The sequence below is a fragment of the Musca vetustissima genome, unplaced genomic scaffold (assembly GCF_032173495.1).
Source record: "Musca vetustissima isolate MV318-11 ecotype Yass unplaced genomic scaffold, APGP_CSIRO_Mvet_v1 utg3185, whole genome shotgun sequence".
Taxonomy (NCBI): domain Eukaryota; kingdom Metazoa; phylum Arthropoda; class Insecta; order Diptera; family Muscidae; genus Musca; species Musca vetustissima.
This window is the reverse complement of record NW_026880239.1, coordinates 258,769-284,678: the sequence shown is the minus strand read 5'-3', so window position 1 is coordinate 284,678 and position 25,910 is coordinate 258,769. Positions and strand designations below refer to the sequence as shown.

The 25,910-nt window shown below is 35.0% G+C and overlaps 1 protein-coding gene across 1 annotated transcript; it reads left to right on the top strand.

Moving 5' to 3' along the window:
• Positions 1–958: 958 nt before the first annotated feature.
• On the top strand, positions 959–25,901 carry LOC133325724 (neurotrophin 1-like). Its single transcript, XM_061534447.1, has 3 exons — positions 959–978; positions 24,228–24,673; positions 24,738–25,901. The coding sequence occupies exons 2-3, from the start codon at positions 24,233–24,235 to the stop codon at positions 25,899–25,901; spliced, it is 1,605 nt and encodes a 534-aa protein (XP_061390431.1). The 5' UTR covers positions 959–978; positions 24,228–24,232.
• The last annotated feature ends 9 nt before the right edge of the window (positions 25,902–25,910 follow it).

Sequence of the window (25,910 nt, the reverse complement as noted above, 5' to 3'; positions counted from 1 at the left end):
ATTATATTTGCCTATTGAATATATTGGTATTGTCATTTCGGAAAATGTAGAGTAGAAGACCGTTATTTTAAATTACTTAAGAAGGATTTAAAAAATTGCTCTCTCAATTATTGTTTTCTTCTTACACACTCAAGAGAGCTTTTAGATAAACATGTTCGAAGTTCGAGTCAACAGTCAGATTCACTCAACAACTCTTTGGTTGCTTTTGGCCAAGACAATAATCATATTGTTGCCATTGAAAGATCAGTTAGCGGTGAGAGTTAGACTGGCAATGACGTGAATAGCGGTCTACGGTTATAAACACAAAACAACACACACAAGAAGTGTAGCACACGATGAAAGAGGAAACAAAAAAGAAAATTTTTTAACCATAAATGTTTAATAAGACAACGTGAAAACAGCAATAAATAGCATTAAGAAAACAAGAAGAAAACAATAAATACGAAAAAATAGAAAATTTAAGAAAACTAGCCGAAGAAAACGAAACTCTTAAATCGAAAAGCATTTCATTAATTATAGGTTTTTTGTATTTACCATCAACCGACCAAGTGAAGTAATAAAATACACACAAACATATGAAATAAATATAATAAAAATACACTTCATCCATCCAGAGAGAAAATAATATGAATTTTGTGATGAAAATTAAACCATTAATGCAAATCATTAAGAAAAAGTAGATACACGCATAAATGCTAACGAAATACAAATGTCATAAAAATATTCAAATTGAGAAGTTAAAAGTGAAAATATTTTAAAGAAAGCCACAAATAAAAAAAATCGAAACTCTAGATTTTGGATCAATACAGAAATTCATAAGAATCTCTGAGCACACAAGTGCTATTGGATTAATACACACAGTCGATAGTGGACAGAACTGGCAGACAGGCCAAAAAAACCAGAAGACTGACAAAACAAAAACACCAACAAACAACAAGAAGCAGAAGCAAAAGTGGCAGTGGCAGCAACAAAACTAAGGTAACTTTCTATAAAAGAAATGAAGAAGACAACAAAAACAACAAACTAAATATACGATATATGTATGAATATTTTAAAGTGATTTCCAAGTGTCAATGGTGAAACAAGCCAAACATTCCGAGACACGTTCGCTCACACACTTATACACGCACATAAATATTTAATAATAAAACGGCGTTGATAACAATGTATGACTCGATTGGCGTATTGAATTGAATTAATGTGTGTGGGTTTATTCATTTATTTATACATAAAAGTAGAAAATTCTCTTTTCTTTTTAATCAGGTCACCTCTTTTTTTTACATTGAGGTTGGTATTCAGACACAATCATTCTTTATGCCAATGTAAACCGTTAACGCCAAGTATTGTGACAAAAATTATAAATAGAAAAACAAAACACAACGTGCATATTATTGTGAGTGCGTGCGTGTGTATGTTTGATTTTGCAAGTTGCGGGTATTTTAGGTTGTTAGCCTCTTTTTACTTTCGTTAAGGTAAACGCATGACGTTTGTTGCTTAAGTCTTTTGTTTTCTGACAATATTTTTCTGTTTGTTTGCCAAGTATAGGTCATGTAATACAATTGTGCTTTAATAAAAGGACAATTCATGTTATTGAGTGTATGCTGAGTGATTAAACCTAGAAATTTATTAAAATTCCATTCATTTCATTGTAAATATTTGCAGAATACGAGATGTTTCAATAGAAGTTACAATTTTTTTTCAAAATTGTATTTTATTGATGTATTTCGGAGTATTGATGTGAAATCAGTAATACCAACTGGGATGAATTCATTATAAGAATGAGAATCGAATTAACTAATTGACCATTCCTTGCATAATTTTGTATCCAGTATCAAATTGCGTCCCAATGTATTACTTCTTTGTGCATTTGTTTATAAAATAGAAACAAATGCAGCCGTATTTACTTCTAAGGATATACTTGCAGTATTGCCCAGCTTTTTATGCCCCACAAAGCATGGTTGTGGCCTCTGACCTACGTTTTCTGGTCGTTAAAAATGCTGCAATTATGGCCCGAGCAATACAGGAAAGGGAATCAGTTCCACATGAATAACCACGCCTGTTTTGATAGTGATGGGTCAACATTTAGCTGATCAAATGGACCAAGACTTGTTTGTGAAAAATGACAAAATTTTCATGTAATAGCGCATATGTTCAGTACATTTAATCTTATGTCAATTCTATTCATGTCAGAGGACGGATATGACAATTACCACATGGAAATTCAAATATAGAGAAATGTTTTTAGATTCGGATTTTGTTCGGCATTAAGTGAAATCTCAATAGACGAACAATATATAGAATACCTTCTAGAGGTCTTCTGTATGTATATCTACTATTAAAACAGACTCTAGGGTTCTTCTACAAATATAACTCTTTTTAAGATAGACTTACTTACATTACTTAGCTGGCTTGTGCCACAACGCTTGTTCCATAAGGCGAGCTTAAAGAAAATTTTCAGGCGCGTCGGTCTTGTGCAGATCTCATCCAATTTGAAGGACTATGTTCCGAGATATAATCTTCTACTTGATTTCTCCATCGACTTCGTGGCCTTCCCTTCTGCGTCAACCATCAGCTGGCTCGCTTTTGTATGCCTTTTGGGTGGAGAAATCCTCATCTATTCTCACAACATGACCAAGCCAACATAGTCACTGCAGCTCGATCCGTCTGACTATGTCGATGGCCGTGAATAGATGATTTATTCAAAGACGATATTCATCGTCGACGCAGATCGGCCCATATATCTCCTGGAGAATTTTTTCTCCCAAACACTACAAGGGCTGCCTGCGCAAGTACCCATGTTTCACCTCCATAAACAGCACAGGTAATATCGCCTTTTTGTGTACTGTGATTTTGGTCTACCGAGAGGTTGGCTATTGGCCAACACTATTCTCCTCAGGATTTCAAGGCTTTGATACGATCAGCTTGATCTTCTCGCCATTTAAGGGGACCCCACCTATTCTCGGTTTTAAAAAAATGTAATTTCAAGAGAAAATCCCAACAATTTTTGAAGATATAGCCGATTGATTGCATTAGCATCAAGTGACAGCAAGAGGGCTTCTCAAACTTTAAACGCGTTTTTCTCCAAACAGCGTTTTTGCAAATGGCGGGCAAGATAACTCAAAAACTAATAACCCAATCGATTTCAAATTTTGGGACGTTTCTCAGTGAGTGTATAGCTATCGTATGAACTAGGATAAAGCCAATCGGTGAAGATCTTCCTTATTTTTGAACTTAGTTTGTGGTCAGAAATAGACGATTTTCCAAACACATTTTTTCAAAGTTCCGCCATTTTGGTTAATTATTGTGCGATGTCAATAATCCTCGTTCATACGAGAGCCAGACATGTACTCTTTCTAGCACCGTTTTCCGTTTCGGATTCCGATGTTCTAGTGAGGAGTTATAATGCCCGACATTAAAATTGGGACTTTTCTTTGATCACAAATACAACAACAAAACTACAACAACAAGTTTTTTGTAAATTATTTTTCTTCCTTTTTTAATCTTCAAATATATATATATATATATATATGCAAAGTTACAAACCTTAACAAGCATTGGAATTCACTTAACAGCCCATTTAAAATCTTAAAAATAAAAAAATCGAGAAGGGGGGTTCCTTAATGTCAGTCCAACTATAGCTGACTTCTTCTCAATTCGTTCAAATTTGGCTGTTTCCGCTGGCAATGTTCGACCCATTATGTCGATTTCGTACTGTAGACGACTAACATATGCTGTTTGGTGTACAGAGTGTCATTTTTGTTCACATTTGCATGACACAGAGTGAAAATCTGGTCAATTTGCCAGGCCTGAAGAAACATTGGTATGGTCCAATAATGTCATTGACCATTGACTATGATATGCAATGGGAAGGAGACTTATTTTATCATCTTGTCGCCTTTTTTGTGCACGGGACACAGTATGCTGAGGTTCTAATCATTGGGCGTGCATTCCTCCAGCCAAATTGTATTAATTAGCTTAATTAGCTGGTGCTCGTGACCACATGTCTTGAATAGGTCGGCTGATAATCCATCGGCAACTGCTGCTTTATTGTTAAGAACTTCAATAGTTATCAAATCTTCAAAAAGACATTTCGTGACCCCGAGGATTTCTCATCTCAGGATTTCTCATCTCATCTCAAATAGTTATTGTTCGTCGAAAAATTCTATTGTGACTCTTAGAATGAAGTTCTAGAGGGTCGGTTCCCTTACTGACCAATGTATATTGCAATCCATATTATTCGAAAAGTTGTTTGTGGAAATTTTGCGATGAAATTTGGCGAGGAATATACTTCCCATCCCATACTATCCCCAAAAAATGAAGTTTTGGAGGAGAATTTGCATCGTTCTTTAAGGGACTTCCATTGTTGGTTCCAAAAAATTCAATGTTGTGTTTCTACTTAATTTGAACCTTTAAAATTCCAAGTGAAAATCTTAACAAGTCTTGAAGATATTACCGATTTATTGTGTCAGCATTAAGCTACGACAAGAGTTCCTCTCAAATTTTAAATTATTTTTTTCATTAATGGTTTTACTTTTCCAATACGCTTGAAAGTGAAATGCTATAGTTTCTAATTTTCTCTAATTTCAATTTAAGTTTAACCAGTTTCAACATTATTGGAAAAATGAAAATGGATTTCACTTAACACATTCTGGTTCTAACATGATCAAGTTTATAACAAGTATCCAATTAAATTTTGTATTAAATAGTTGAATGTTGCTTTTTGCTACATATCATCTTAGCGAAAAACGCTATGAAACGTGTTTATGCGGATAGATGTTATTGATGGGTGTAAGTAAGTTAATATGATGCTCAAACTTTAATTTGTGTTATGTATATGTAAACATGCGTATGGTAGAGTTTTCCCCATATATAACTATAAAACATGTTAGGAAATCTATATAATTGTAAAAGATGCGTGGCTTATTGCCTTATAGACCCATTAGTTAAGGCGGTTAGGAGGTGTTCTGTCCTTTAAGAATTTGTTTGGATAATTCGTGTAGAAGTTTTAAAATACATAAAATAAAATAGGGCTGTGTCATAACATGAACCATAATTTAAAATTTTCAACTAGATCCGGTGCTAATACAAGTGAACCTTTTATCGTTCGAAGTTGTAAAAATTATACAACAAATTGATTCTAGAGCAATAATATTTCTAGTTTTTAAATAATATCGATATATGTTAATTCGGTTCATAAAAAACAGTACCAAATCGGGATTATTATCTGAAAATCCGTTTCAAAAATAAAGCTATCTCAATCTCTATACTGTGTAAAAAACTTATTAACGCGTTTAGCATTATTAGATATATTAAACATTTCAGACGAATCCGACAGTTTTTCTTATATATTATGTTGGGGAAAGAGAAATCTATTATTTTTATATTAAATATAGGTCTTTATTTAATATGCTTCGGAATTTCCGATTTCTGTTATATGATTTGTTCCAACTTCATAATGCCTCTCTCATAGAAAACCTGCTCTCTATTTACAAAAAAAAAAAAAAAAAAATCTAGTGGTCGATTTTCACAATCCTCCCTAGATTCCAATTTTTATACCCTCCACCATAGTATAGAGGGTACACTATTTTGTCATTCCGTTTGTAACTTACCGAAATATTCATTTCCGACCCCATAAAGTATATATATTTTCTTGATCACTGTAAAATTCTAAGACGATCTAGCCATACCCGTCCGTCTGTCCGTCTGTTGTAATCACGCTATATTCCGAAGGAATTTAGATAGGGTGCTGAAATTTTGGCTAGGGTTGTCTTTTGTCTGCAGGCAGGTCAAGTTCGAAGATGGGATATATCGGTCCACGTTTAGGCATAGCTCCCATATAAGGGTACCCCCAAATTTTCGGTATTTTGGGGTTCTTGAACGCGTTTTTCAACCGAATTCGCTGAAATTTGGTACATTGGGTTCTTATTGGGTACTAAATGTCGCCACAAAAAATTATAAATATAGGCCCATTTTTTCTGGTAGCCCCCATATAACGGTACCTCATAATTTTCAGTATTTTGGGGGTTTTGGTCGAATTTTTGGTCGCAATTTTACACAGAATTGGCTGTAATTTAGTTCTTTGAGTTCTAAATAGGTTCCAAATCACTCCACAAAAAATTATAAATATAGTTTCATTTTTTATGGTAGCTCCCCATATAAGGGGAGCGTGGCTTATTGCCTTATAGACCCATTAGTTAAGGAGGTTAGGAGGTGTTCTGTCCTTTAAGAATTTGTTTGGATAATTCGTGTAGAAGTTTTAAAATACATAAAATAAAATAGGGCTGTGTCATAACATGAACCATAATTTAAAATTTTCAACTAGATCCGGTGCTAATACAAGTGAACCTTTTATCGTTCGAAGTTGTAAAAATTATACAACAAATTGATTCTAGAGCAATAATATTTCTAGTTTTTAAATAATATCGATATATGTTAATTCGGTTCATAAAAAACAGTACCAAATCGGGATTATTATCTGAAAATCCGTTTCAAAAATAAAGCTATCTCAATCTCTATACTGTGTAAAAAACTTATTAACGCGTTTAGCATTATTAGATATATTAAACATTTCAGACGAATCCGACAGTTTTTCTTATATATTATGTTGGGGAAAGAGAAATCTATTATTTGTATATTAAATATAGGTCTTTATTTAATATGCTTCGGAATTTCCGATTTCTGTTATATGATTTGTTCCAACTTCATAATGCCTCTCTCATAGAAAACCTGCTCTCTATTTACAAAAAAAAAAAAAAAATCTAGTGGTCGATTTTCACAATCCTCCCTAGATTCCAATTTTTATACCCTCCACCATAGTATAGAGTGTACACTATTTTGTCATTCCGTTTGTAACTTACCGAAATATTCATTTCCGACCCCATAAAGTATATATATTTTCTTGATCACTGTAAAATTCTAAGACGATCTAGCCATACCCGTCCGTCTGTCCGTCTGTTGTAATCACGCTATATTCCGAAGGAATTTAGATAGGGTGCTGAAATTTTGGCTAGGGTTGTCTTTTGTCTGCAGGCAGGTCAAGTTCGAAGATGGGATATATCGGTCCACGTTTAGGCATAGCTCCCATATAAGGGTACCCCCAAATTTTCGGTATTTTGGGGTTCTTGAACGCGTTTTTCAACCGAATTCGCTGAAATTTGGTACATTGGGTTCTTATTGGGTACTAAATGTCGCCACAAAAAATTATAAATATAGGCCCATTTTTTCTGGTAGCCCCCATATAACGGTACCTCATAATTTTCAGTATTTTGGGGGTTTTGGTCGAATTTTTGGTCGCAATTTTACACAGAATTGGCTGTAATTTAGTTCTTTGAGTTCTAAATAGGTTCCAAATCACTCCACAAAAAATTATAAATATAGTTTCATTTTTTATGGTAGCTCCCCATATAAGGGTACCTCCAATTTTTGGTATTTTGGGGTTCTTGAGCGCATTTTTCAATCGAATTCGCTGAAATTTGGTATATTGGATTCTTATTGAGTACCAAATATCTCCACTAAAAATTATAAATATAAATAAATTTTTTTCTGGTAGCCCCCATATAAAGGTACCCCCAAATTTCGGCATTTGGAGGATCTTGAGCGCGTTTTTCAACCGAAATCACTGAAATTTGGGCATATATGGAAACAAATCTCCCTACCAAAAATTATTTATAGTCTACCCCTTTTAGGCGTAGTCCCCATATAACACCATTTTTATATTAATATAATTATCTGATTTTTCCGCGGTTTGGGTTTGGTTCTAACACTCTGTTGTAATCATATCACCTGCGAAGGATATTGAGATAAAGAACTAGAACGTACGGTTCGATAATGAACTATATGTGAACTATAGCCCGCATTTAGGCTTAGCCCATATTCCCCAAATTCGTACTTGAACTAAGTTTGGAAGACATAATAAGATGGGATGAAATCAAATTTTTCTGAAAAGGATTTGGTCCCAAGAAACATGGGGTCTAGAACCAATATTTCGATGAGGCACATTTTCACCGTGTGAAAGTGTATACACACCAATTAGCCATAAGGCTGAGGGTATAATTTCTATTACAAATTATTGTTTACATAATCGGATTGTAGAAATGTCGGTATATGTCCATTTTTTGGTAATTAATATATGAAACATACCAAAAAATGGACATATCAAGTACCTGTTAGTATATCTATGGTGGAGGGTATGCAAAGTTCGACCCGGCCGAACTTAACGCTTTTTCACTTTTTACATAGTCAACGATTTTCGTCGCCAGGGGATGTTTCTAAAGCGTCAAAACTTATGTTCTGGAGGAGTCTCAATCGAAACGGAATATGTGATTTGACACCTGATTTCTGCACCTGAAAATCATGTCGAAGTTGGAACCGTTTTATTGTTAGGCCAGAAATATATACAGTAAACCGTGTATACATGATTTTATGTTTCTTATGTATGTTGTAGTAAATGAAATTGTGTTTTACTCTTATTTCACTAGTTGGAGGATGTTCTGGATCGTATGTGCTTTCTAATTGCTTGTTATTTCATGGTTTCAAATAAAAACTCACATATTAAGTAATTATTTTTTTAAATACTTATGAACTAAAACATTTGATTAAGCACATTGATAAAAACTAAACATCATACAATAAAAAAACATAAATTTATAACAAAAACACTTAAATTGGGGACATGCAATAAATGTGCAAGGCTAGAGACATCTGGCGCAGAACTAAAACGAAATTAAGTTAAGAAAAAATTCCAGCGGCAAGTTTGTAGATATCACCAAAAGAAGATCAACATTTAGTTGCATGGTTGGTTAACTCATTGCTTTAGTGTAACACACAAAAACAAGGAACATAATGCCACATTTCGTAGAGCATTCATTCGACATATGTACGAGTGAGTGAGTACATGACAAAGACATTGCTATCAAGAGCAGCTATGAAATAAGAAACGTACCGGTATAACAGCAAACTAACCGAGTAACCCAATAAAAACAAATCTAAAAATGAAAAAGAAAAAAACTTAAAAGCTCCTATAAGCCTGATTTGATTGTGCAGTTAACAGAAACAGATCCACATTATTGAAACTGTTTCGATTTCTATGAAAATATTTCCTCACAAAAGTTATTTTTTGTGCTGTTATTTTTATTTATTTACGGTTTTTGTTTGTTTCCTTTGTTGTGGCTTCTATTTCATTTTGCTTGCTTTTCTTATTTTCTTTTCTTCTTTTATTTTGCTATTTTGAGGCGGAAGCATATTAGCGATTTAATTAGTATGCAAATAACATGCAAAAGAATTCATCAACATCGATCGCATGATGTCCGTCAAGTAAGAAATTGACAGTGACGATTTTACCCTCCAAGTAAAATGATTATGGTGGCTACCTTCCGCTATAAAAAAACGATAGTTCACATAACTTTGAAAATTAAAAAAAAAATCATTACAAGTTAATTGTTATTTGCCAGCAATCAAAATGTTTAAGAAGGCACCTTACCAAACTAATTGGCGGAAAATATTTCGTCGGTCAGTACCCACAGTCAAAACCCACAGTAATGGGTGTTGTATTAAAGATTCACTTTTCAGATATCCAATAAAACTTGTTGAAACATCTGACACCTGTGGCAATTATATATACAAGTACTCGTATTCGATTTAACTTGACCATCCCTATAGATAATCTCTGGCTTAACTCTTAGTTTCCATCACATTTGTTGGCTAAACTGTGTTTTGTGAAAGTTTTCATTTGACACTTTTACCAATGACGAACAGAAATTCAAACACATTTTGAGCAACGTCAGTTGAAGTTCAGTATATTGTTTAAGGTTATTCATTTCACATCATGGCGAATAAGAATGTTTTGCGGGAAAACTGTTTAAGAAATGCACAATACCACTGTGTCAATAATGCAGGTTACCCTGAAAATTTCTGGTATTTTTATGCCTCCACTATAAGGTAGAGTGTACATAATAATTTATCTTTCCGTGTGCAACACACCGAAATTTTCGTAATCACAATAAAATTCCAAGTCGATTTATGCATGTCCGTCTGTCTGTCAAGATCACGATAGTTCTCTCAATCTTAAAAACTATATCTAAGATGTTTGGTATTGAAATATATCGGCGTATACGTTCTGGTACTTTACTTACTTAGCAGGCTTGTGACAGAATGTTTGTTCCATAAGCCGAGCTTAAACCAGTAGTCGGGCTGGGGCGACTATATGATACCCTTAACCACTTTGAGTATATTTTACATATGTACCCTAAAAATTGAACGAATATAAATATGTGACCTTTATCTATAAATTAACCGTCTAACATCAATCCATGTGTTAGATTAGATTGTGCAACCTATGCTAAATTTCATTTCGGGCAGATTTATAGTCGTTTGCTTACAATGGGACAAATTTATGTAAATCGATTTATAGCACTCTTGATCCACGCAATTCGGCATATCCCACTGTTCGAAATTTAATCTCAATCAGACACCGGTTCGAAATATGTATGGAAGCTATGTCTGCACCAGCATCAAGTGCAATAACGTCATCCTAATCTCAATTTGATTCAAACATTAGGAGTTTGGTGCATCATTTACCAAAAATCAGACGAATATATATATATATATATATGGGAGCTATATCTAAATCTGAACCGATTTAAACGAAACTTGGCAGAGATTAATTTATATTAACTTTACATTGTTTACAATTGTGTGCCAATCGGACAAACTTTGGGTCTTTAGAGCAGAATTTACATAAAATCGGAAGAAAATACATATGTGTCTACATTTGAACCAATTTTCACGGAACTTAGCACACATCATTCTAGACTTAGTTCAGTACGATATGCCAAATTTCGTGCAAATCAAAAGTTATATAGGGACTTTGGTACACCATTTACCATAAATCGGACGAAAATATATATGGGAGCTATATCCAAATCTGAACCGATTTTCAGGAAACTTGACACACATCATTCTAGGCCTAATTCAGTACGCTGTGCTAAATTTCGTGGAAATCGAAAGTTATATAGGGACTTTGGTACACCATTTACCTTAAATCGGACGAAAATATATATGGAAGCTATACCCAAATCTGAACCGATTTTCAGGAAACTTGACACACATCATTCTAGACCTAATTCAGTACGCTGTGCTAAATTTCGTGGAAATCGAAAGTTATATAGGGACTTTGGTACACCATTTACCTTAAATCGGACGAAAATATATATGGGAGCTATACCCAAATCTGAACCGATTTTCAGGAAACTTGACACACATCATTCTAGACCTAAATCATTACGCTGTGCTAAATTTTGTACAAATCGAAAGATATATAGGGACTTTGGTGCACCATTTACATTAAATCGGACGAAAATATATATGGGAGCTATGTATAAATTTGAACCAATTTTCACGGAACTTAGCACACATCATTCTAGACCTAATTCAGTACGATATGCCAAATTTCGTGCATGTCGATATATATAGGGACTTTGGTGAACCATTTATATTTAATCGGACGAAAATATATATGGGAGCTATATCTAATGCAAAATTGCATCCAATGCGGATCATAAATGCGTCATGTACTTTGTTTACAATTTAACATGGACAGACAGACGGACGGACGGACATGCATTAATCGACTAAGAAAGTGATTGTATACATATTCTTAGAAGGAACCATGTGTCTATCTCATTTCCTGTTGCCTGTTACAAACATATGCGCAAAGACATAATACTCTATACCAGACGTATAAAAAGATTTCCAGGCTCGTCGGTCTTGTGCGCAGCTCATGCAAATTGAAAGACCCTGTTCCGAAATGTTGTCTTCCACTTGATCTTTCCATCGGATTCGTGGCCTTCGCCTTTTGCGTGAACCATCTGCTGGTTCACTTTTATATGCCTTTTGAGCTGGGCCATATTCATCAATTCTCACAAAATGGCCTAAGCCAAAGCAGTCGCTGCAGCTAGATACGTCTGACTAAGTCGACGTAGATCTTCCTCATCTGCTTGCTCAAGAACTCATGTTTCAGATTCATGCAACAGCACGGGTAGTATCAACATCCTGGACAGTGTGAGTTTCGTCTGGGGAGTTTAGACTCATTAGATTTATTTAATTGTTTACTCAGGCTATAGTTGCATCTGTTGGCCAACACTGTCCTTTTCCGGACTTCAAAGCTGATGTTATCAGTTTTTAAGTATATAAAATCGTTCAATACTTCGAAACTGTAGTTTTCAAGTTCCTCAGTTGGTTCTAGTCTACGTCTTGCGTACCATCAAAAGTATCGAAGGGAGTAATTGATTTGCATAGCATACCATAATATTATACGAATTTTTAAAATACAATCTACTTTGGAATTTTTTTTCTATTTGCTCAGGTCATGTGATACCACCACCATAAAGTTTATCAACTTTGAACTATAAGACTATCAGTCTTCTTCGTACGAAGAAGAAGACTATAAGTAATTATTAATTTTTGGGGTACTCTGAAGATGCATCTCTGTCGGGTAAGAATGATACTTTCTAACAAGTTTTCATAAACAATATTACGACCAAGTTGCATTGTTTATTATAAATATGGTCATTATTTGTCATTGTTTAAAAACACCTGTCAAATTGGTGTCATAATTGTGCATATGATTCTTAAAAACAATGCCGAACTTCAACAGATGTTCCACAGCATCTCACAACCCTTTCTATAAATGAAATCTGTACATTGATGGGGAAAGGATTATCACGATTAGATTGATATTAAAATTGAAACATATGACATATGCTATTTTTATTTTACAATTTAAACTTAGAACCAAAAAATCGAATGGACTTGTTTTCAAATAAGGAAAGATATCCAACTTTCATATAATGCAACATTCACCTCCAGCAACAACAAGTTCCATGCACAGCATAATTTCATTTGTCACTGTCAAAATGGTTGCATGCGACAGCTGACCCACCATATCTTACGTTATTTTGAAAAATACTTACCAAATAATAAAAATAATAATAATATTTGGTGATAGTTGTAAATTGCATTTTTCGTTGCAACAATGATGTTGTCGTCTCAACCAAAACAAGCTTTTTGGCCATATTTGTTTGTCGAATTGTCACATCAGGGGTTTTTATTCGCAAATTTATAAAAATGACAAAAATTGCCAACCGAAGAAGAGACATTTTTCCTAATGCCTTGCATTGAGCAGCGGCAGCAGCTGTTTAGCGCGAGCTTTAATGTCAATGGCTTTTCTATTTCAAGGAAAGTGAATTCCTTGGCCATGCAAAAAGGCTGCCATTGATCATTTGACATGGATGCTACACAACATCTGCAGTATGTTGCATTTAAAATTGCACCACCGCAATGCAGCATACAACATACCAAACGGATTATACCACCACCAACAACAACAACCACCACACATACACAAATGACCATCGGTTGCCTCTTCATTGACTGTTAATCGCAAATGATATTTCAAAACGTGACCTACGAAAACAAAAGTGAAATTAATGCATGACATTGAAACGGTGCGCGACGAAGTTGGGAATCTCTAACAATGAATATGGTGAATATGGAGGATGAGCTGCAGCACTGACTGCCAAAAGTTAATTCAGTGAATGAATAAATCCTGCCCATGCTTAACATTGAAATTCGTGAGACAATATTTGTTTCTTTGTTTCTTTGTTTCTTTGTTGACTTTTTTTTTTTTTTTTGTTTGGCTGGGTCTCCAGTGTATGCTTCCTTTTCCACGGGTATCAGCCTTTACGCTACCGTGGCCTTATGAACTTGCGAATCGATGCTGAAGTCCCACCTTTATACGGGCACAGTGGTTTGAAACTTGGTTTTTGGGACTCATGAATTCCTTTCTATAATATATATATATATATATATATATATTTTTTTTTTATTTTTAGTTTTTTCTACAAAAAAAAAATAGACCTTTGGGGCTCACGATTTTTTTCTATAAAAAAAATTGACTGTGGGGTTCACGAATTTCTATAGAAAAATATATCCTTGTGAGGCTCACTATTTTTTTCTATAGAAAAAAATAGCCTTGTGGGGCTCACTATTTTTTCCTATAGAAAAAATAGACCTGTGGGACTCACGATTTTTTTCCTATAGAAAAATATAGCCCTGTGGGGCTCACGATTTTTTCGTATACAAAAAAGTAGCCCTTTGGGGCTCACGATTTTTTTCCTATAGAAAAAAATAGCCCTGTGGTGCTCACGATTTTTTTTCTATAGAAAAAAATAGCCCCGTGGGGCTCACGATTTTTTTTCTATAGAAAAAATAGCCCTGAGGGGCTCACGATTTTTTTTCTATAGAAAAAAATAGCGCCGTGGGGCTCACGTATTTTTTCCTATAAAAAAAATAGCCCCGTGGGGCTCACGTATTTTTTCCTATAGGAAAAAATAGCCCCGTGGGGCTCACGTATTTTTTCCTATAGGAAAAAATAGCCCCGTGGGGCTCACGTATTTTTTCCTATAGGAAAAAATAGCCCCGTGGGGCTCACGTATTTTTTCCTATAGAAAAAAATAGCCCCGTGGGGCTCACGTATTTTTTCCTATAGAAAAAAATAGCCCTTTGGGGCTCACGAATTTTTTTCTATAGAAAAAAGTAGCCCTTTGGGGCTCACGAATTTTTTTCTATAGAAAAAAGTAGCCCTTTGGGGCTCACGATTTTTTTTCTATAGAAAAAAGTAGCCCTTTGGGGCTCACGAATTTTTTTCTATAGAAAAAAGTAGCCCTTTGGGGCTCACGAATTTTTTTCTATAGAAAAAAGTAGCCCTTTGGGGCTCACGAATTTTTTTCTATAGAAAAAAGTAGCCCTTTTGGGCTCACGAATTTTTTTCTATAGAAAAAAGTAGCACTTTGGGGCTCACGAATTTTTTTCTATAGAAAAAAAGTAGCCCTTTGGGGCTCACGAATTTTTTTCTATAGAAAAAAAGTAGCCCTTTGGGGCTCACGAATTTTTTTCTATAGAAAAAAGTAGCCCTTTTGGGCTCACGAATTTTTTTCTATAGAAAAAAGTAGCCCTTTGGGGCTCACGAATTTTTTTCTATAGAAAAAAGTAGCCCTTTGGGGCTCACGAATTTTTTTCTATAGAAAAAATAGCCCTTTGGGGCTCACGAATTTTTTTCTATAGAAAAAAATAGCCCTTTGGGGCTCACGAATTTTTTTCTATAGAAAAAAATAGCCCTTTGGGGCTCACGAATTTTTTTCTATAGAAAAAAATAGCCCTTTGGGACTCACGAATTTTTTTCTATAGAAAAAAATAGCCCTTTGGGACTCACGAATTTTTTTCTATAGAAAAAATAGCCCTTTGGGACTCACGAATTTTTTTCTATAGAAAAAAATAGCCCTTTGGGACTCACGAATTTTTTTCTATAGAAAAAAGTAGCCCTACGAATTTTTTTCTATAGAAAAAAGTAGCCTTTGGGGCTCACGAATTTTTTTCTATAGAAAAAAATAGCCCTTTGGGGCTCACGAATTTTTTTCTATAGAAAAAAATAGCCCTTTGGGGCTCACGAATTTGTTTCTATAGAAAAAATAGCCCTTTGAGGCTCACGAATTTTTTTCTATAGAAAAAAATAGCCCTTTGGGGCTCACGAATTTTTTTCTATAGAAAAAAATAGTCCTTTGGGGATCACGAATTTTTTTCTATAGAAAAAAATAGCCCTTTGGGGCTCACGAATTTTTTTCTATGGAGAAAAATATCCCTTTGGGGCTCACGAATTATTTCTATGGAGAAAAATAGCCTTGTGTGAAATTTTTTCTATAGAAAAAAAAATAGACCTGCAGGGCTCACGATTTTTTTATGGAGAAAAATAGCCCTGAAGGGCTCACGAATGGTTTTCGATATAAAAAATAGTGCTGTGTTGCTCACGATTTTTTATAGGGCTAAAGAATTTTATTTAGCCAAAAAAAGTAGACCTGTTGGGCTCATGAATTTTTTTTTATAAGAAAAATTGACCGGTACGGTTCATAATTTTATTTCTATAAAAAAATAGACTGGGTCGTATGATTTCTTCTGTAGAAAAAATTGCTCTGTGAGGATCATGAATTTTTTCAAATTTTTTTCTATTGAAAAAACCCTGTCATCTAAACTTTGCACATTGTAATAGATTGAGTCCTGGCGCCCACCAAAAGTCAAAAAAGAATTTTCATAGCGTAATTCCGCATATAGTATGCATTTTTATAACATCATATATTTGGGGTGAATGTATCACTGTACAATATGCCATCACTGGTCCCACACCAAAAACTAACAAAGAAATTGGTTAACCTTTTGAAGCTACCCTGGTGGCTGACAGGCTATCCTTTGAGATGTTCAATGGAAGAAGAAGATGGTATCGCAACGACAAACCAAACACAATGGAAGGCCTTTTTCTACAATGACACAACTACCTACGATGATCGTCATTACCGCTGTTGATATGATCAAATTTTATTTATGTTATAAGAAGAAAACAAAATGTTTTAAAGTCAAATTCCATTTGCCAATATTACTCTTGGAGTAGAGATTACCTCTGGAGCTTGCTATGTCTAGGTAGTATGTAGTGTGGAGGCGCAATACTGCTGATATAACGGCTAACATCCTTTTCAGCTAAACGTCATGCCTTTGTGGTCTGGCGTTAATTTATGATGCACACCTGTATTTTTGATTACATTTGTCTTAGAGTTCATTGATGCTGCACGAGGATGATGGTCATGGCCATGATGCTGGCTGGCACATCCTAAAATTTTATTCGATATTTTTCACTTGACATGGCGGCGATGGAAGAGTAAGTAACAATCATACAACCACACAAAAGGTTGTGTGGGAATTTTCTTTATTCTGCCTTTACAGTTTTTTGGATTGCGTTGTTTTTCTTTTCTCAATTCACTTAAATTCCTTGTTATGTTTTCATGTAACTTCAATTTTTTTTCTGTCTGTTTTGAACATTTTAAATACTTGTCTAGCATTTAGTTTTATTTTCGCCAGTAATGAAGAAAGTGGTCTTTTGGCATTTTACAGAAAAATAACTCGTATCGATTAAGTTGTTTTTTAGTGTGTTTCTCATCGCCTTTCCTAACAACCTAAAGATACTTGGAGATTGTATGTTTTTTGTATTAACATCCAAGTGCTAATCAATCCTAAAGAGCTGAATGATGTGTTATTGCTTCTGTAGAAGTTAAAGAGACGTCAAGTTAATGCCAACAAATCAATCTTAAGGGATTTAATTAAATGCTTGAGATTTACTCTTGACGTGTTAACAATTAAGTCTCTAAAAAAATTTTGTCTGATTGATTAAATCAAATGAAGAGTACAAATTTTCTAAATTGCAATTAAAAAACGTGGTTGATAAACTCTACAAAACTTAATTAATCGCAGAGTATATTTTGCTCAATTAAATTCAGTTGTATGACTTCAAAGGGGAAAATCTAAGACTTTTGATTAGAAAGTGTGTCGTTGCTTTCTGTGAAATATTTCATAAATGAAATCTAAATGAAATCTAACAACAGCCGCTGGCTGCCAACCCAGTTATATATGTTTGTATTGTTTTTCTGTTTTGGGAGCAACATATCCCGGAATGCTTGCTCCGGATTCTTTTGGTCCGTGTCGGGATCGAACAAAACCCCGGACCGTGGTTCTATGTGAGGTTGAACGCCTATCTCATTTATTTAGCAGCATTCTTCAAATCGAGGAATATGAAAATATCCACCTCGAAGTCGTCAGCCACACTATTCACCACATGGACTGCGGAGATGAGAATGCCGTTGAATGTGCAGGTCGAGGGGCATACAATTTCGACCACCAACTACCCCAAAATACTCGGGGTCACATTCTGCGATAAGCTGAAAAGTAGAAACAAGGTCCTCAAGTCGCTTGCCGGCAGCACTTGGGGCGCAGATAAGGAAACCTTGTTGACCTCTACAAATCGATAGGTCGGTCTGTGGCTAGCTATGCGGTTCCAGTGATACGCAATGGAGAAATATTCAGACCTGTCAGAATGCCGCCCTGAGGACAGTGACAGGGTGCCTCCTCATGACACCAGTGGACCATCTTCATGAGGAGACGAAGATCCTTTCCGTACGTCAGCATAGCAATATGCTTTCGTTGCAGTACCTGCTCGGGTGTTTCAGGGACGATCATCCCAACCATCATAGGGTGGACAGGACTCCCCCACCCAGGCGTGTCAGGAAGGATCTGCATGATCTAGAGTAAAGGTCCTACGATACAAAAGGGAGCCTCTAGATCAAGTTGCCTATCGAGCAGGTCTGAATGGCATTCATACAGCTGCAGTAGCCGCAGCGCTGAACGGAAGATCTGTGGTTACAGCCAGTGGAGGTAGATGCATTTCTAAATCTGGAGACAGAACTGGAGGAAACTTAAAAGGAAATATACAATTCATATAAACTGCAACAACAACAACCAAAAATGAAAGGATTTTCAGAAATCCTATTCCCAATATTTGAATGTGTTCGAAATGAGGAATATATATATATATATAATGAGGAATATATAAATGGTGCACCAAACTCCCAATATTTGTCCGAGTTAAACAAAATTTTGCACAGCGTACTGAATTTAGTTCTGAATTTAGTTGACATCTGTGAAGTTATATTCAAATCTGTTCAGATTTAGATGTAGCTCTTATATATATTTCCACCCATATTTTTAATCTCCAATCTCCCAATATTTGTTTGATTGAGACAACATTTTTCACAGCGTACTGAAGTAGTAGGAAGTAGGTTTGACTGCGATCTGTGATCTTTTGTTGAAATCGGTTCAGATTTAGATATTGCTCATATATATTTTCATCCGATTTTATTTAAATGGTGCACCAAAGTGGTGAAGCGTATCGTATAGTCGACCCGATACGTCCTACTTTTGATCTTTCCTTACTAGTTTTCATCCTCCGGAATGCAAAATTGGTGGGAAAATACTGCTAAACCTATCAATATACCGGTCAGTATTTCTTTATAAGGGAGTTATTTCAAAACATGACACCCGGAATGCCAAATTACAGCCACTTCGGTGAAAAAATGCTACTAAAATCTAAAAAGTACTGAACATGGATTGGGACTCTTTCTATATGTCTACATTTAGACTTATTTGTCCTCCAAGAACCAGGAATGTCAATTTACACCAATGACATAATGCGGCTAAAATCTTTAAAATACAGACAATATTTTTATATGGGAGTTATGTCAAAACATTGACCTACATTTATACTATCTTGCATATATCTATGTAAGCCCCCAAAACCTCGCAATGCCAAATTACAGTTACATTGGTGGGAATGTGTCTTTAAAACTTTCGAATATGGGGCGTTATCTTTGTATGCAAGTTTATTCTACAAAATAATTATTCATCCTCCAAGCACCCGTAATGCCAAGGTACAGACATTTTAATGTGAAAGTGTGGCTACATTCTTCAAAATACCGAATATGGGAAGGTACTGTTATATGGAATTTATACCAAAACTTGGATCGATATTGATACTTTTTGGTTGGAAGATTTGATACCAAATGAGAAGCCTAAAAATTTCAAATTATTTCAATTATTTACAAAAACTGGACTAGGAGTAGTAGCAACGTGTGTGCAAAATTTATATATTGCGAACCTAACGTGATTTCCACAGACCGACGGATATGTCTATTTAGAATTTACAGACATGGAATTTTAGAATTTACAGAGTAAATATTTTGAAGTCTTACAAACGGAATATCAAATTTAATATACACGCCACCTTATTGTGGAGGGCATAATAATAACTTATTTATTTCCTATTTAATTGATTTACATTAGATCCATTAACACAGATATTGACGTATTGTAAATTAAAGAAAAAAAAAAAGGAATTCAATTTCATTTATTCATCTACTTAACATTACAAATGGCCAACTTTCTAATGAAAAATACAGATTGCTATTCAAAAACAATTAGCCGCGATCATTTCCGCTATTTTACATATGAATGAACGCTTTGGGGGAGAGATGATAAAACCGAAAGAAAGAAAGTGATTGTCAGAAATCACATTGAAATCGGCATCTTTTCAGTTATAAGATAACACTAAATACCGTTAAAGAGCTTTACAAAACAAAAAATGATACAAAAATAAAGAAAACAAAGTAGAGAAAAAACGCCAACACCAGCCCACAATAGTTCAAAAGTATTCTAGCATACGCAGGTGAAAATAGACACATACACACACGCAAGAAGTGGGAATGTAAAAGTCATTAAATTTTGACAGCACGCTTATAACAATGATGTGGTCGACAATGTAATGCTTTCGCGATAAACACATGTCTTAGCTTCCAGATATTTAAGCGATTATTTAATATGGTAATGATGATGACGAAGGTAATAATATTTGTTGTTGTAGTTTTATTTTTTTGACTTTTAGCTAAATATGTTTTTAAATGCCTTTTAGTCGTTTGTTATTTAAACGTTTGGTTGTAATGAACCGTCATGATGAGTTAAATAAACTTAATCAGCATCGTTAGTTATCTCTTTATAACTCTGTTTTCATCTGCCGAACAAGTGGAGCTAAAATATCATAAGAACAAAAAATAAAATGTGCGTTTAGTTAGAGCAGTAGTTAAGTGACAAGTGTTCAAACACAGAAACATATGTGTACTGTTGGTCAGTCACTGTGGTACAAGTAGTTTTAAAAATTGTGTCATTTATATTGCGAAATTGAGAATAACTATAATCTTATATACACAATATGTACTTTCCATTTAGAACTCCAGAGAATATTCGTCGGGAAACCCATAAATTATACATATTTTTGGTAAAAAATATATATACTTATATTACGTACCAATGATGTTTCGTATTCTGAATGGAATATATCGGTCGTTTTTATATATAATCCATGGTACCACCCCGTTTTCGGTATTTTTTAAAGTTTCAGAGGATAAAACATCCTTGTGAACAAATTTAAAAGATGCAGAACCCATATAAAACGAACCTTATTTAAGGCATTATTTTTATCTTATGGTATTTAGGATTTAACTGGATAGAAAATCTTCATACTAAAAATGATCAATATTCGTCCACTTTTGTGCACGTTTTTCAACCGAATTGATTTTTCTGACTCTCTTGGGGTGTCTTCTACCAAAAATATCACTACCGGTCAACGTTTTAATATAACTCCCACAAATACAGTACAATCCCATATTTTTGGATCTATTTTGAAATTCAATGAATAAATAAAGAGCAAAATATACGTTGAGTGCGGAATAAGAAAGTCGCCTTGGAAATTGTTCATGTAAGTGTGCAAAAGTGGGTGGCATAGTTTAGTTTATGGTGTGCCAGACTACAAACCGGGTACGAATCCCAGCAGAGAAGGAACATTTATTTTAAAGTAGATTTTTTTAATATTTGCCAAAATAAGCACACATCTCCCTCAATCTGCTCACCCGTGCTGAAAGACGGTACTTTATATTATATTTTTATACCCTTCACCATAGTATGGAGTGTATATTAATCATTTTTTTCCGTTTGTAACTCATCGAAATAATCATTTCCGACCTTATAAACTATATATATATTCTTGATCAGCGTAAAATTCTATGACGATATATGTCCGTCTGTCTGTTGTAATCACTCCAACGTCTAAACGAATTAAGATAGATCGCCAAAATTTTTCATAGAGTCGCCTTTTGTCTGCAGGCAGGTCAAGTTCGAAGATGGGATATATCGGTCCACGTTTAGGCATAGCTCCCATATAAGGGTACCCCCCAATTTTCAGTAATTTGGGGTTCTTGAGCGCGTTTTTCAACAGAATTCGCTGAAATTTGCTATATTGGGTACTGAGTGTCTCCACAAACAATTATAAATATAGGTCCACTCTTTCTGGTAGCCCCCATATAATGGTACCTCTTAATTTTCAGTATTTTGGGGATTTTAATCTATTTTTGCGTCGAATTAGCTGTAATTTAGTATTTTGAGTTCTTAATAGGTCCCAAATCTCTACACAAAAAATTATGAATATAGGTCCTTTTTTTCGGATAGCCCCCATATAATTTTCGGTATTTTGGGGTTCTTGAGCGCGTTTTTCAAACGAATTTGCTGCAATTTGGTATTTTGTAGTCGTATATGGTAAACAAATCTCCCTACCAAAAATTATTAATATTCGCCCCTTTTTGGGGTAGTCCCCATATAAACCCCTTTTTTATATTAAAATAGTTATCTGATTTGTTCCGCGTTTTGGTTCTAAGACTCTGTTGTAATCATTTCACCTGCAGAGGATATTGAGATATATAACTAGAACGTAAGTTTCGATAATGAACTATATATGAGCTATAGCCCACATTTAGGCCTAGCCCCTGTGTGGTAGATTCCAGAAGGAGTGGACCGACATTCGCCATCTTCGAACTTGAACCAAGTTTGGAAGAAATAATAAGATGGGCAAAGTTTGAATGAAATCAAAATTTTTTGAAACGGATTTGGTCCTTGTCAAAGTGTATGCACCCTTATTAGCCATAAGGCTGAGGGCGTAATTATCCATTAAAAATTTGTATTATGGTTTACATAATCGGTTTGTAAAAATATCGGTATATGTCCACTTTTTGGTATGTTCCCTAAATTTTCATGTCTAGTACCTGTCAGTATATTTATGGTGGAGAGTATCCAAAATTCGGTCCGGCCGAACTTAACGTTTTTCACTTGTTTATATTGTATTCTGATAATCTTCAAAATAAATTCATAATATATTTCGAAACCACTGTACCACATTATACTCATAAGTATGTTTTATGATTGATTTCATTTTGAAGTTTATAAATATTTGTTAAGTCTCCATTCACTGCATGTGGCAAGTCACATGCCAATTGCTTCATTTTGTGGTAAGTCTGGTAGTAAAACATAAGTGTCTTGTTTATGCGTTTAAATGACTCCACCATAAATATTTATGGGATGTTCGTTTGTCGTCGTCACAAATGTTTTAAATGCTCAACGGTAATAGCTTGTAAACGACATCGCCTACTTGTCATAATATAATATTTAATGTCTTTATTGGTCAGGTAAGGGAACTATGATGTGCGGGGATAAACAAAAATCGTCACAGTCTTTGTCGAAGAAACAGGCGATCATTTGTAACAGGCAAAAGGAAACGAGATAGACACATGGTTCCTTTTGAGAATATGCATAGAATCACTTTCTAAGTCGATTTATGCATGTCCGTCCATCTGTCCGTCCGTCTGTCTGTCTGCCTGTCTGTGCATGTTAAATTGTAAACAAAGTACAGCATTTATGATCCGAATTGGATGAAATTTGGCATAGGTCACTTTTTCGGCCCAAGGACGAACCCTATTGAAATTGGGAAAAATTGGTTCAGATTTAGATATAGCTCTCATATATATATATATTTAACCGATTTAATGTAAACGGTCCCTATATATCTTTCGAATTGCACGAAATTTGGTACATCCTAATCATTTAGGTCTAGAATGATATCTGCCAAGTTTCGTAAAAATCGGTCCAGATTTAGATATAGCTCCCATATATAGTTTCGTCCGATTTCATGTAAATGGTGCACCAAAGTCGCTATATATATTTTGATTTCCACGAAATTTGGCATAACGTTTGAATCGAGCTCCAATATATAGTTTCTGTTTGATGTAAATGGTGCAAGTTTCGTACTGATAATCCAAGTTTCGAGAAAATCGGTCTAGATTTAGATATAGCTCCCATATATATTTTCGTCCGATTTAATGTAAATTTAGTCCAGAATGATGGGTGCCAAGTTTCGTGAGAATCGGTTGAGATTTAGATATAGCTCCCTTTTATTATAGATTGATTTTAAGTAATTGACGCAACAAGGATCCAATAGGCTGGTAGGAACAAAACATATTAACTTAACCTGTGACAAGTTTCGTTGAAATCGCTTCATATTTGGATATAGCTTCCATATATATTTTCGCCCGATTTTAAGTAAATTGGGCATCAAACTCCTCATGTTAGTCAGATTGACATAAAATTTTGCACAACGTACAAATTGAGCATAGAATTGTTGCGTTTTCTAGAAGTACAGGCATAGTCCAACGGATGATCTATGTCTATTTGTTTGAAGTCGATTTACATACTTTTGTCCCATTGTTAATGGATAGATCTAGGTCGATTCACATTTAGATAAATATCATCAGCGGTTTAATATACCCATAGTGGTATCATATAGTCGGCCCCGTCCTACTTTACTACTTTCCTTACTGGACATTTTAATATTAAAAAAACTCTCTGTTTCCATTTACTTTCAGTCATCATGAAAATGGGTCAATCGTTACGTTGCCTCTTTTGGGCAATACTTTATTGTGTGCTCTATTTGGTCAGTGCCTCCGATGAGGATTTAATGGATTTTGATTTTGGTGATCTCAAGGAAATTGATTGGAACTATGAAAATAACAACAGCCAGGAATTGTTGAATAAAGCCACAACAGCTACCAAAGAAAATTCCATAACATTTGATGATGATATCGATTTTCTGGAAGAAGATGATGGCGATCAAATGCAACGTTACGACTGGCGTGAGAAAATGTTAAGAACCGCTTTGTCGAAGGCATTAACCAATAAAGTTGTACGACAAAAATTCATTGAAGTTATGCCGATTTTGAGAGTTCTGTCGAAACAACAAAAATTGGCATTATCGGCATTGATAACGGCTCAGTTTAGTGCCAAAAAGGGTCATGAATTGAGATTGGATCAGGTGAGTGTGTTTTGAGTGGATTTGTAAAAAAAGGCCACATCAATAATTATTTCTTTCTCCTTAGGTTCGAATGATGTTTGGTGATGACAAGAGTTTAATCCTACCCGTGGTCTATGATATTGCCAATTTGGTGAAAAATTCCGCCAAGAAATATATTGAATTCGATTACAGCATTCAGGATTTGGCTAATTTTGGTAAATCCAAATCTTCGGCAGATAGAAGAAAATTGGATTTAACTTCCAAGGAATTGGCTGAGGAAGAAAATAATGAGGGTATTGGTACTTTGCCATATACAGCTGATGCATCATCTAAGGAGGAAGAAGATGATATGGAAGATTTTATGGATGACATGCCAGAACAATTTTTAGATCCCATGGAAATCAACAAAGAATTGCTAGTTGTGAAGGAGGAGAAAAATAATAATGATACAGCAACCAAAATAGAAAAAATTGATGCAGCCGAGACAACGAAAATCGAAGAGGAAAAACCAGCCATTGATAATGTTGAGATTATAGCTGAGGATGTTGTTGTTGATGATCCATTGAAAATCAATCACGAATTACAAAAAGATGTACCCACTTTGGAATTAATTAAGGGAAACATTCCAACATTGACTGATGAAAATGTAGAAACTCCCACAACAAGTACCACAACACCTGCCCCTTTGAGACGTACCAGAAGAGCTACAGAAAATGAGGCATTTGTACACAAATTGGTGCGATCAGTACCAGCTTCTATAAATGAAGCCGATTTACAGCGGGGTTTAGGTGGTCGTACTTTAAAATTAAATACCACAGCATTTGCCACACCCAAAGAAACCACCTTAGCTCCCCTTACCACCATCCCGCCACAAAAAGATGAAGAAGAAGAAACCGCGGTTGCTGAAGATTCATCTTTAGAAACCTATCAGCAAGTTGAAGATTTAGCCTTTGCCAGTCTAAACGGTTCAGAAATTCTGCTAAATGAAGATGAACCCGAAGAAAGAGATAACACACCTAATAATGGAGAACCTCAAGATGAGTTGTTACCCACACCCGAAGAATTAATTGCTGGGCCACGTTATCGCCTATCGGCAAATAAGTTAATGCGACCCGCCATGGCCAAAGGTAAACGTGTACCGGCCAAAGTACGTACACGAACTCAGCAGGGTAGTGGTGTTCCACCGCCAAAAAAATGTGAACGTTTCACAGCATCGATGTGTATACGAACCGAAGACTATCCCATGTAAGCTAATAAT